Here is a 14,580-nt window from a genome sequence, read left to right on the forward strand (position 1 = left end):
TTCCGTTCCGGGACCCACCGCTGAAGTGCCCCGAAGACCTGCGGCGGGGCCCCCCCGCCGCTGAATTACCGCCGAAGTGGGACCCACCGCCAAAGCGCAGCCCGGTCTTCGGCGGTAATTCGGCGGCGGGGGGTCCCCGCTATGGCTCTTCGGCAGCGGGTCCCGGAAGGGGAAGGCCCCCCTGCCGCCGAATTACCGCCGAAGACCGAGCCGAACTCGGCGGCGGGTCCCGCTCCGTCTTCGGCGGTAATTCACCAGCGGGGGCCCTTCCGCCCCGGAGCGGAAGGACCCGCCGCCGGCGAAGACCAGGAGCAGAAGATGCTCCTGTGACCGGCCCCGCAAGAGTTTTCCGGGCCCCCCGGAGTGAGTGAAGGACCCCGCTCCAGGGGCCCCAAAAAACTCTGGTGGGGGCCCCTGTGGGGTTCGGGGCCTGGGGCAAATTGCCTCTCTTGCCCCCCCCTCTGGGCGGCCCTGAGCTGGATTGGAGGGGGTCTAAAATGGAACTGGAGGAAAGGAACTCCAGAGAGAGACTGTAAATAGCATGTTCAAATGAGCTCAGAAACTAAATGGATATGGGGCAGTAGCTGGTGAGGCAAGCAAGGTTAGGGATCAGGGGGTTTTGGTTTGTTTTTTGTTTTTAAGATAGGAGAGACTAAAGTGTGCTTGTATTAGGAGTAGGGCCCTTCCAATTTCACAACTGTGAAAGACGTGTCATGGACCGTAAAACAAACCCTTCCCCATGAAATCTGATCTTCCCCATGCTGCTATAAGAGCCCCGCCCAGGGGCTCCTAGCTGCAAGTCCTGGCTGGGCTGGGGAGGGACAGGACTTGTCCTTCCCCTGCATGGCTGCTCTCACTCTCAGCGGGAGATCAGACCCACCTCGGAGTGCCTCCCCCTGCTACAGGAAGCTCTGGGGTAGGGCAGCAGCCCCAGAGGTTCCTGCAGTTGGAAGAGGCTTGTGGATGTGGGTCGGATCTCTCACTGCTGCTGGGAGTCCCCCAGCCAGCCTGCGGAGGGACAAGACTTCCTCTTCAACTGCACAGCTTCTCGGGGGAGGGGGAGGCGAGAAGAACAGACCCACCTCCAGTTACCTTTTTGGTTTAAAACACCTTGAAATTTCAGATGTAAACATCTGAAAACATGAAACTGACCAATTAAAAAAACCCCTGGCTGTGAAATTGAGCAAAATGGACCCTGAATTTGGTAGGGTCCTAATTATGACTGGGGGGGGGGGGGGAGCCAGAGGGGAGAGAGAGAGGTTAAGGAGAACAGTAAGAGGAGGGATGAGAGCGGATAACAAGGGAGATCAGGATATGGGATGGGATCACTGAGAGAAGTGGAGGGTTCAGAGGGGGAGAGAAGATGAGAAACTTCTGTATATCACCCTACTCTGAAAAATTAAAATAAATTAAAATTGAAAAAAGCTAATAAATATAGATATCTGTCCAAATTATATACAAAAAATTGAATTCTACCAACCCTACTCGTAAGTGTATGGTGAACTTTGGTAGCAGGCATTAGTTGTGGATACAGAACATACAACAATCAAAGCATGTGGGCGAAAGTCACATGACGTAGACACGACAGTTTCTCTCACACTTCATTTTTCACCTACTGTGGGACATCCTGCTCTTCCAGTCCCACAGCCATGAATACCAATTGCACAGAGATGTTTGATGGCAGCCAATACCTATTAAGTCCCAGATTAACAAAGCACTAATTCCAACCACACTTTTTGCTTAAGCAATATAAATGCCTGGGTCTTTTTTTGGCATAAAAAGAAGATTGGCCACTGACTCACTGTTTGCTGTATCATTTTCCAAGCAGAACAGGGTTATTTATAATCAAACGAGCTGTATGGGTAAATACCAAATAATAAGAGTAGCAATACGTAAGCATGAATATGGATATTGTGTATTTAATGGCTTCATATTGCTCATTCGTTGTAACTGCATTTTTACAATTTGTTTAATTCCTTCCTTCCGACTAACTACAGACCCCTTAATTATTTTCCCAAGAGGTGAGCAACTACTAATTGGAAGAGAGGCAGATGAAATAGAAGGACATTTCTGCTTAAGTACTAATTTAAAAAATATATATATATATATACACACACACACACACACACACACACACTGCCATTCAAGACAAAACGAAATTTAAAAATGACTGACATCAAGAAGATACATAATTTATAGCTACCTAGGGATTTGTGCAACTTTGCTTGATTATTCTAAGGAAATGGGTAGTTACCATCACAAGTCACAGATCAAACTTACTCTATTTGTGTCCTACCCGAGGTATAAACATAGTCTTATTCTGCACCCTTACGCATGCTGAGTAGAACCTTACTCTGCAAGCAGTCCCACTGATTTCCCATGAAACTATTCACTGAAGGGTGGCAGAAACTGGCCCAAAACTTTTATTTATTTGATGCAAATTAGAAACACTATTTTTTAAATTTTAAAGTAGATGAACCTAGAAAACATTGCAACAAAGGAACCAAAAGAATCATTACACTGGGGCATTTAGCAAGCACAGGGATGTACCAGTTTGGCCCAAGACATCTAGTGGCAGGTTTGTGCAGGAGAGTAGAGTTCAAGGTCTGAGCTCAGACTCTTGATCAGCTGGGATTATCCTCTCTGGCCAGATAAAGGAGCAAATCTCAACCACGTGGGGATTTTGAAAGGGGTGTGTGTAAAAAGAAGACTGCACACTAACACACACACTTGGTTCCACAGTTGCTGCAAAGTGGTCTGAAAAGGTGGCTCAACTTGCTACTGGGTAAAAATATGCAGGAATACCAACTGCTGACTACTCTATTAAGGGTTATAAAAGCTGGTTTATTCACCTTAGAAGAGATCCTGCTCTCTTTGGTAGAGCCCCCACAACACAACCAGGGATCTTGTATTCTGGGCAACAAAGAGACACCAGCCCATTTTATAAGGCTTAGACAGATTCTCCCTCCAGGCTAAGTTAAAGGAGAGAGAACACACAAAAAGAGGAAGAAGGGGGGAAAGAAGAGGGTAATTTTCCAGTGGGAACTGGTCATGGCACCAGGGAGCAAATTGCAGAAACAAAAGAAAAAACAAAAAACAACAAACCACCCCATGATTCTTTCATTGATATAAAAATATTGGTAACTTCCACTTGATTGCTATTCAGAGACATGCTGGCCAGAGACATAGGCCACAGATGCTAGTGCAGACATACTGGCTTTACACATCAGCATCTCAGACCCAGGTACTCTCGTCATTTGCTGCTATGCCACTGATCTCAACAATATTGGTTCAAACATCTCCCCTATCATTCTGTTTTCCAACAGAAGAGGAATCTGGCATGAAGGTATAAAATCTAAAGCTGGGAGAACCTCGAAGTTTACCATATTGAACTTAAACTCTTTCCCAGTGGAGAAGGTACAGCAGAACTGCTCATAACCAAAAAACAGACCTCACTACCACTCTCTCAATGAGTAAGAGTTAAAGCTGGAAGCTAACTGGCAAGGAGCACATGACTGAAGTCATCACTGGTATAAGTTAGTAGCACGATGGTCTCTCTACTCCATCTTCTTCAGTACAAGCAGTAATCTTGTTGGAACAGACAGATTCTTATGCCATAAGCAGAGATTTCTGGAATTTTCTGCTCTGTACACTGCCACATGAAATAGATATTTAGCTCAACATAAAAGAATGGGGTTTTTTTGGTCTTGAAGAATCCTTCCAAAGGTAGAAAGGAAGGCAAAGATGAAGTCTTGACTCTCTTATAAAGAGGAAAATTAGAAGGGTGCAGATGTGAAAGAGAGAAGTGAATGCTCCAGCTAAGGCAGGGGTTGCCAAACTGGGGGTTGCAAGGTTATTATATGGGGGACACGAGCTGTCAGCCTCCACTCCCAAACCCCACTTCACCTCCATCATTTATAATAGTGTTAAATATAAAAAATGTGTTTTTAATTTATAAGAGTGTCACTCTCAGAGGCTTGCTGTGTGAAAGGGGTCACCAATACAAAAGTTTGAGGACCACTGAGCTAAACCCCGCCCCCACCTCCCCAGCACCACCTTCCTTCCTCAAGTGTGAATTTTTGGGCATCAAGTAAGGTGTTCTTAAATGACTGTCAATTATCATTCACATCTTTCTGATTAAATTCTTCCTCCCAGCTTATTTGGCTCATAAGTGTGTTTCAGCTTTGTGAAAGTGGCCCTATTAAAAAACAAAGGATACATTGCTGGTCTGGACTTTATTCTGCTTACACATTATAAGTGTGATCAAGTCATGATCAGTTGTACTTAAAATAACATTAATTTTTTGTTCTGTGATCAGTTTTTCTTTATCTATTAGGATAAGGACTAGTAAATAATTGCCATGTTGGCTGCAATACTTTTTGAGTTAGGATGTGAAACATTTACTAGAATGGAAGCCACAAGCATGTTTTCAGATATTTACAAAAGCTGGAGATGTCTGGCTCCTTTTATTTTTCTCTACCATCTGCTTTAGTTTCTCCTCTTTTAAATTCTTATGTCACAGCTGCAAAGTAAAGAACCAGACAGTAACTGAAGTTAAAATTAAATCAAAATTAAAGCCTCAAGTTTAAAAATAAGTCAATTCCAGTTCATTTCCCCTGAATTGCAAAGGCCCATAAAGTAAAAATACAGCTTTGGAGTAGACAGTAAGAAGTGGATTTATTAGTTTTCATGGCCAAAATCACCTTTCCGAGTTCACACAGTTACAAAATAGATGGAAGTTATTTTGGGAAACATATTTATGGCACATAAATTGGTGCTAAATTGATTTATTCAGACAATTACAGTGTGTGATTACTACTCTAATTAAAGTTCACATCAGGCTAAGATAATGAGTTGTTGTGTTTGTGAATGTGCAATTAGAGTCTTCCTGATAATTATAGGTTTTAAAATCATACTTTTAGCCCCCTAGTTTGTTCATTCGTTATAGTCACAGGCTGAAATGCTGTGAAAGAGTCAATTCAGCCTGGCTCAGCTATTTGTATCTTTATTTCTTTTCGTACATGGCCTATGTTTTTGCTTTGTGCACACCTGTGCTCCCAACTGTGGGGTCCGGTCTTAGCCCCTTTTAACATGTCTTTGTCAGGAAGTCAATGAATACCTAATCTTCAAACCCAGTGTAAAAGCCTCTTGTGGCCCACACCGTTATCCTGAAAACTCCTAGCAGCATGTACCTGAAGAAAAAACTGGCATTAGCAGCTTCATGTGTTAATTACACATGCAAAGCCTATTATGCACAGAAAGGGCACCTGCTGGCAGTGAAAATGACTAGAATCTGCCCTTCCTGTGCAGTGAGTAAATTGAAGGTTCATTTCTACAGGAGATAATAGTTTTTAGATTCCATTCCGTGTATCCCCGATATGGGCATGTACTTAACATTTAAATCATCTGCAGAGGAACAAACCTCCTTTAAATTTACATGTTTCAGGCTCCTAGCACTTCACTTAAAATGCTAGTTATCCCTGCTGGTTCCTTACTTAGAAGCACTGCATAGGCTTTTGCTAAGAATGTGGAGAAAAGTCACAGAAAATAATATAATAAAGCTATTAGCATAGACTCCAGTTTCTTGAGATTTATGGATCCTGATCGAAGCCACAGAAGTTAAGGTGATAAAATTAAATTTTGATTCAATTATCTGTTTTTTCTCAATAGCAGTATTTTTATTTAACCATCATTGTATTTTCTGTTCTTTAAGTGGTCAAATACATCCACTGATTTTTTTGGTTGCAACACATTTACTGGTGAAATGTCAAAAAAACTAATTAAAATGGAAAAAAATATTTAGCACAAAAGCATGCAGAGCCACTGATGGGTGCATGCTTGATCTAACCAGTAGCAGAGTTCTGGCCACTACTTATTAAATATGTATTTCCACTGTATTTTATTTCAGGAATTGTAGGTAGGTATTTTGTGGCAGACTATGTGGTGCCATTAGTCTGAATGTTCCTACAGCAAGTGTGTTTAACATGCACTTCTTCCTATGATTCCCATGCATGATATGCATACTTAGGCTGACTTGGCTATTATAATTGAATATATATTGTTTCAAGCACAACATTTAAGGCAGGTCAGAGAGAGTAGAGACTAATTTTTGTGTAAAAATATATCGCACACTGTTCTGTGGCTATGGAGCATTTGGTATGACACTATTCATATGAATTTACGTGAACAGGAACAGTTCTTAATTCACACCCCTCCCCAATCACACAGTGAAGATGACTTTTGGCTTTCAGCATTAAAACTGAAGGATTGGCAGCATCTCTACTGCAGGTCACAATCAAGGTTAAGTAGGCACTTTGCAACACATACATTTTTATTCACAACATCCCCAGTTCCTGTGCCCTCTCTTGTCAGTTTCACCTCACTCCCTGGTGTAAAATTAACATGGAGCAGTGCAAAGCCAAATAGGAATGGAAAAGGGGAGTGATTAGGAGCCGCAAACTTAACAGGCAAGTTTTAGGTGTGTTGCCAGTTTAAAAAAAGCCAAATTGCAGAAGCTTTTCTTAAAATGTGGCATAGTATGTGATCATGGAGTCAAAGATTATATCATAATGCATGCGCACGAGGAGGCCAAATTAAAATAGCACAAATCTCGCATTTCCTAATTTTTGAGAGTTGATTTTGCAACCTTAACAATGTTCTTTTAACATAGCTTTTGTAATTATTTATATAGTGCTCACAATGTGCTTGATACTGTACTGACAAAGGAAGACAGTCCCTGCCCTAATGAACTTGACTTAAGCCTGGAACTCCTTATGCTATTCAGCTATCGCTGTGCCCTCAATTACTTCAGCCATCCTTCTGCCTGCTTTTGGGAAGAGTATCACTGTCTCTTTGCACTTGCTGACAGGCTGTTAACGGTACTCCTCCCTCACACTCCTCAAGCTCAGGTTCAGATTCCCACCAAGTCATCCAAGACCAGGTAACCCCAACACAATAGTCACCATAGCCCATCTCACTTTTCAAGTTAAAACATAGTTTATTGTTGTGAGATAGAAAATAAAAGGGAATTGCAAACAAAATAAGAGGTCATAAATAGACTATAAATACTGTGAGACCAACCTCCATGAGAAGTATAGCTATCTGGGCTCTGTGCTTTTTGACCGGCATTAGTTAAACCCTTACATATTACACAGGTCTTTTTGTGGGGACTTGCAAATGTTCTTGTAAACCTTGTCTGTGCTAGGAATTGTACCTGTTCCTGACAGTAGATGATGTCTGCAACACAGGTAGTTGAACCAGCTCTTTAAAAAACAACATACATTCAACTGTGACAGTTGACAGGACCAAATTATGTTCAGCACATTTTCAAAACCATTGCTGGGGCATGCTCTTTGCGATAGGAGAATAAATAGCTTCCTTCACAAATCCTGAAGCTGCCACTAAGGGTCTGTCTACTTGGCAAAAATAATCCCGCAGCAGCAAATCACAGAGCCTGGGTCTACAGACTGGGGTTCATGCTATGGTGCTAAAAAAATTGCCATATAGATGCCCCAGCTCAGCCTGGAGCTTGGACTCTGAAACCTAATCTCTTCCCCAGGCTTCAGAGCCCAAGCTGGAATGTCTACATGGCTATTTTTAGTGTCACAGTATGAGCCCAAGTTTATAGTCCCAGACTCAGATACTTGCTGCTGCGAATTTTGGTTTTTTGTTTGTTTGTTCAGGGGGGAAGAGAGAGGAGGTTGGCCATGTCAGTGTATGCTAAGGTCAACTGGCATATAAAATGACTTTCCAATGAAGAACAGATTTGAAAGTTATACTACACCTCCCATGTGCACATGCTGGACCATCTTATTAAAAACATTATTTGCTGCCACATCCTCTTCACAGAGGGCAATGATTGTTTGTGTAGAAACCTGCATATGTTTTGTCAAATGATAAGAAAAGTGCCTGGATTGAAGATTTAATGGAGTCTTTCCTACAAGAATGAACTAAAGGCCCTTCTAAAAATCTAGAACAGTGCTTGAAATGCTTCTTTGTATGAATATATAGCAGGCAGCTGCTTGTCAGGCATCTTCTGTACGTTGTCACTGTAGATGTATTTATTCTTAATTTGACCCAAGCAAAAGCTTTGGTTGACAGATTGAATAATGAAGAAAAATGCAAATGATTCCAGGCTGAAACTTTCTAGCTTGATGGGAAATTGGTGTGAGTAGCAAACAGCATCTTGGGAGTTACAGGAAAGCTTACGGAGTTCACATGTGGGAGCATCCAGTGTCAAATAATTCCTGCTCTCTTTCCCTTCTGTAGGAAGCTATAACTCCATGCTAACGAAGCAGGAGAGACAGAAAAGGTTTACACCCTCTCCCAAATAACGTATCAATTTCTAAACTCACACTGAAAAATAGAAGGTTGTAACAGGAAAGCACCAAAGAAAAAATAAACTGACAAATCAGGAAAGCAATGGGAAAATAGGAGTTTCTGTTTCTGCCTGTATCATTTATTTTTGGATTCTTCTTGATTTAAAATGTAACAGTTAAACCAAATCTATGCTGTAATAGTGAATCTTGAAGATCAAAAATTAGTATATAGTAACATTCTATAGTAATATATCATGTTAGAGTAACTAATAAGACTGCTGCTATTATATTATGCTATGAAAACAATATATTTGACTTACTGAATCAACTACTTATTTAACATACACATATAAATTTTTAGATTAACAGTCACACCATAAAAACACTTAAACCTTAAAATGCAGAGATTCATAAAACTGTTGTGTATCTAAGTGATCTACAGTCTTACCAGCAGTAGTCCAATAGATGCGGGGGCAGAACAGGAATGTAAACATGTTGCCAGAACATTGGGTAGAGCATAGCTGCAGACCCATGAATGCAGGCAGTTAACTGAAAGATATAAATCAAAACAAGATCATAAATAAAATAAAAGGTAAGCTTAAAAGAAATGGCTAGACAAACAAATAAATCATAAAATAAAATTGGTTAGAAGTAGCAATTGTTTTTCTCTCTGAAGATTTGACTACAGAACATGCATTGCACTGGTAACAAATACTAGTGATGGGTGGAGTAATACTGGTTATGCTGAAAGAGAGCAAGGGCTGATCGTGGACAACCTAGATAAGAGCCGTCTTCTCATTTGGGAGCTGCACACAAAGAGGTATCATGGTCCAGGATGATGGCATGTCCCTTATGAGCACATACCTAGAATAACGCTCAGCTTGTAGTACAAGAAACAATTTAAATGAAATTAAAAGAAATGCAGCAAAATGTTTAAAGGAAGGGAGGAACAGACTTCTGAGGAAAGATAAGAGTCAAATACATACAGTTTGACAAAATGACAACAAAGTAAAGACAACACTCTCTATAAAAAGAATGAGGGGTACTTGTGGCACCTTAGAGGCTAACACATTTATTTGGGCATAAGCTTTTGTGGGCTAAAACCCACTTCATCAGATGCATGGAGTGGAAAATACAGTAGGAAGATACATATATACAGAGAACATGAAAAGTTTTTTTCTCCTGCTGATAACAGCCCACCTTAATTGATTTGTCTCGTTAGAGTTGGTATGGCAACCCCCATCTTTTCATGTTGTGTGTGTGTGTGTGTGTGTGTGTGTGTGTGTGTGTCCTACTGTATTTTCTACTCCATGCATCTGATGAAGTGGGTTTTAGCCCACAAAAGCTTATACCCAAATAAATTGGTTAGCCTCTAAGGTGCCACAAGTACTCCTGTTCTTTTTGCTGATACAGACGAACACGGCTATCATTCTGACACACACTCTATGTGTATCTAAAAGGTGTACACTCCAAGAACATGCAGGAGTTTAGGGTGACCTACAGGCATAATGGAATGAAATAAAACAAAGGAAAAGTCAGAATGAACATTAGGAAGCATGTCTTAACTGTGGGACTTATTAGGTTGCAGTGTAGTCTCCAGAAAGCAGTGGAGTCATTTGCAACTGGACAAGCCACTGAGTTATATATTGTACTACAGGGAACCAGTGATTGGCCAAGGAAATGGTCTAGGTGAGCTAACAGGTCATTGTCTCTAATTTCAATCCTTAAACTAAGACTTATCCTGCAACACAACAAGGCACAACAGGCTGCCCCATCAGAATTCCATGTTGGGGAAATAAGTTTCAATTGTGAATCTAGTTTCCGTGGTTTGTGCCAGAGCCTTTAATGTATTTTCAATGCACTTTTTGTTGGCTTGTTTTAACACATGGATAACTGTTAGTATGTGAACAACAAAACCTGTTTTTGGAGTTAACGTGTGGCTGATTGGGCATCAAGAATGAAGACAGGGACTATATTTTAAACACGTCTCATTTTTAGCCCATGGACTAAAATCTACTGAAGTCTAGGGATGAAACAGATCTGGATAAGCTGCGAGAATACAAGAGGAAATACTCAGACTCTCTGGAAGGGAGCCACAGCTCTGTGCACCATGATACAGCCACACGGAACCAGTAGTTTTTTTAATGGCAAAAATGTAACCATAAAAGTGAATAAAAATAGAATTTACAATTTACAACTCAAAAAAACAGATTTTTTTTTTCAATTTTTAAAAAATCACTCCCAGGCTGAGACCCTATATAAGCCCATGGTTGACTTTTATGACTGAGCTATATATCACTATGCTAGAAAGCCAGAGCCTTAAGATATACACTATAGCTAGAGGAGAGATGTTAGAATATTTAGCATTATTATATTTAAAATAATAGATAAATAATCTACCATAGTTACAGAACCCAGTACTGTACTGCAACCCTGTGAAAAGTATTTGCCGATCTCACGGAATATGAATCCCTGCCTGTTTTGTGCCATTAGAGATCCATCTGTCTTGATTATTAGGGCCTCAGGCTCTCCATTTCCTAATAAATTTACATTGGGATTCAGAGACTTATTGCTGATCTCAAAATCAAGAAGGGTTTCCCTAAACCTCTGACTACTAGAAGCTGGGACTAAATGACAGAAGATGGATCACGTGATAAATTGCTCTGTTCAGTTCATTCCCTCTGAAGCATCTGGCACTAGCCACTGTCAGAAGACAGGATACGGGGCTAGATGGACCATTGGTCTGACCCAGTATGGTCATTCTTACTTTCTTAAGGGTTACAGCAATTAGGTGAAGGAGGGAAACACCATTTTCTATAATATTTCTGAAAACTTAGACAAGAAAATATCTAAGAAGCAAATTCCAATAGTATGCAAAACCCTGAGAAAGGGGGTGGGAGGATTTTCTTGTCCCCTATAAATAAGGCAAAGGGAGAGGGTTAACCTTAAAATATGACTGAACTATACAAAAAAAAATTGTTCTTTGGGATGTAATTGGCACAAAAATCCAAGGGTCCAAAAGTATTCGGTGCATCACACAAGAGTAATAACGTAGCAGTTTTAGCAATGTTTATGAGGGTATCACTTAGAAGCAGAGGTCAGACACCACTATGTTTAGGCCTCTCTCTATATTTTTATACTTTTTGATCCTGCTTTGCGGCTTTTGCTTTGCAGTCTTGTTTACATCTCAAGGCAGAGATGGTTCCTGGGATGAAATGACAAGACAGTTTTTAACACTGCCTTTATTAGGCTGCACCCCATGAAGACTGCTACTTTTGCTTTTCTATGTAGGTTTGTATAAGGTCACCTGTTTTGTGGTATCTGTGAGTCTTTGAATGTCAGTAACTTGCCTTTATTAACAGAGGAACATGTGTATACAGGAAAAGCGAGGAGTCAAAGCCCTAGCTGCAAGAATTCTTTATGATACTGTGCCATGAGGCGCTCGTTTGGTGATTTTCCAAGTGTAACCAGTTTGTTGTAATCTCAAAACCCTTCTTTCCTGTTAACTTATTTAAATAGATACCATGCTTTCTGTGGACAGTGCATAGTGTTATTAAGAAAGAATCCACAGTAAACACTCACTGTATTGGTTCAGTTCCAATTCTTAAAAACGTTCTTCAGTAACGTGGGTTTGTCTGTCCTTGTGCTCGTCTCCGTATGCCTATTTCCCATCTTGACCACATTTTATCAGTTTACCTGTTCTGTTCCTTATGCACCACTCAAAACAAGACATTTAGGGGAAAGCACTATTCTAATACTAAGAACTTTATATAGTGCTGAAATGTACAGTGCACTTGTAAAAACATACAATAAGACACACACTGCTCTCAAGAGCTCACAATCTAACACAGCATTTCACAGCCAAAAGGGGTTTTAAAATTATTATTAGATTGTGATCTATATCACTGCCCTTGCATGTTGACCAGATCTTCAAGTATACGCATCTGCATTCATGTCTCTTGTGCTGCTGTGCACAGATTGGTAGGTTCACAATTAATGGTAAAACACAGTTCTCCTTTGGAAACACAAGGACATTTTTTTAAATTACTAAATGGAGGAAACTACAGATTTGGAAGTTTGGTCCATATGCTTGACCAAAACTCCTGGATATGGAAACTGGAATAGAATAGAAAATGGGCTTTTAAGCAAGACTGATATCCAGATACTATAAATACAGATGTAACTAGTTTGTAGATTTTTAGTTAGGCTGTTTTACATAATGCAGCAAGAATAGCATTTCCCAGTCTATTTCCACTTCTGGACCCAAATCAGGAAGTGCAATTATAACTTCATCCCTCATATCACACCCATCCACACTTACAGGTTGCAAACTAACAGTGGTTTACCAACGACTATCAAGGTTTATTTTATGTCCGTGAACGCTGAGATAAATCTGTTAAAAAAATCCACATTTAGGGGCATATTCTTAGTAGTCCCACCAACACTAATGGAGATCAAGCAGCTACTGCATCATGCAATGAGCTGGGAATATGTTTCTCAAACTAACACTTTGTCTGCATTTCTAAGTATCTATAATTTTCCTGGTAGAGGAATATTAATCAATTTGAAAAGCAAAAGCTCATTGTTGATTTATTTTTAATTCTCTTTGAATCACTTGTAGGAGCATGTGAGGTTGGGTTTGTAAAAGCAGAGCTGTATTATCACCATTTAGCTTAAATTGGGTGGTGTCAAAACCCTGTTTCAAGTAACAAAAATGACACAGATCTTATCTTCAGACTAATGTATAATATTAATACTTCACTGTAACCTTTAATGCATTATGAAGTGGAATGTGAGGACAGTGAAGTCACTTGTCACTTATAAAACTGAGCTTTTGAAATGTCACATCATATCATCAGCTACTGATCCATGATTTACATAGTCACATTTCTACATAGCCTGGAAGAATCCACTTACATTTACACTTTTGGCCGGAAAAAATACACAATTTAGACTGAAGGCAACATTGTACCGGACCAGCAAACAACACTAAAAATTGCTGAATTGGTTTAGAAAGGATATTTTAGTTATTGGGGTACAAAGAATAAAATGTAAAGAAAAGGTTTGGGGAAAAGTAATCTTTAAGAGCAATTTTTCTCCATTCTTTTAGGTAAATGTTTTATATTCTATCATTTATTTTTGTATTGATTCCAAAGCTATTCTAGAAACATTTTCACAAACTATTACTGAAGTGAATGCTAGAGAGACTTTACTTCTGTTAGATACTTCATGTACACAAAGGATACATAATTTGTTTAATATCGTTTTAAAAGCTAGTAATGAAAGATGTGCACATTTGAATTTGCATTTTAAATCTTAAATTTCAGTGCAAGGAAATGACCCTATCAAAAATCATACTCAGGATATGTGTACACTGCATGCTTCTTTTGGCAATGTGCAGCACACATACCTGTATAGCCTTGCAAGCATAGATATAAGTAGCCATGTAATTGCTGAGGCATGGCGTAGGCAAATAAAGACACTTAAAGGGAGAGGTCTGATCTCCAGTACCCTACATGGTTCTCTCTTTGCCCAAGACATGTCTCCCTCTCTACATGGCTATTTTTAGCAATGTAGTATCCCGCTGCTTCTCACCTGCTGGAGCCTTTCCCTGCTACAGGAAAAGGCTCCAGCAATGAGGAAAGGCTATGGCAGGACAGCGGCAGTGGGGCAAGGATCTACTGGGAGGAGGCAGTAGGGAAAGGCTTGGCCTTTCCCCACTGCTTCCTCCCACAAGAATCTTCCCCTTCTGCAGCGAAGGGCTCCAGCAGCAGGGAGCTGCTGAAGCCGTTCCCAGCGGCCTCCCTTCTTCCGGAGCCTTTCACTAATGTGTAGCTACACACCACACTACGGACATGGTGTGCTTTTCACTGCAACATGTAGCTACACTTACACCGCATGCCGCTGCCAGTGGTGTCGTATAGTGCAGACATAGACTTAGTGGGAAAATAAGGAAGCCAGTATGTGTAAAATTTGCCTAAAGTAATTAGACATGATGAATATTCATCAGAAAGCAATTATCAATCCTATGTAATGAGATTTTGCCCTCAAGCTTTTGAATATCCTAGGATCGTAAACAAAACTACATCAGCTAGTTAAATTACAGCACCACACAAATCAGCACCTTATTCTACATGTTGTAAAACAAGACACTAACCGTGCAGTGACACATAATCCAAGTAAAAACTTTTTAAGAACTACTTAAAATGATCTAAATATTAGTATAAGTAACAGCTAAAAACAAGTACTAGAAAACAGGAGA

General features: G+C 40.2%; 1 protein-coding gene across 8 annotated transcripts in view; it reads right to left on the bottom strand.

Annotated features, from left to right (window-relative positions):
* The window catches only part of DENND1A (DENN domain containing 1A), a 367,825-nt gene that overhangs the window by 166,503 nt on the left and 186,742 nt on the right, over window positions 1-14,580 (bottom strand). For all 8 annotated transcript variants that reach the window (XR_005589908.1, XM_039506504.1, XM_039506501.1 and 5 more), the window contains exon 11: window positions 8,767-8,867. Coding sequence is in view for 7 of the 8 variants with exons in the window: in XM_039506504.1 (XP_039362438.1) it covers window positions 8,767-8,867 (101 nt within the window). In the remaining variant the exon portion in view is untranslated. The remainder of the gene's footprint in view (window positions 1-8,766; window positions 8,868-14,580) is intronic.

This window comes from Mauremys reevesii, linkage group 19 (genome assembly GCF_016161935.1).
Source record: "Mauremys reevesii isolate NIE-2019 linkage group 19, ASM1616193v1, whole genome shotgun sequence".
NCBI lineage: Eukaryota > Metazoa > Chordata > Testudines > Geoemydidae > Mauremys > Mauremys reevesii.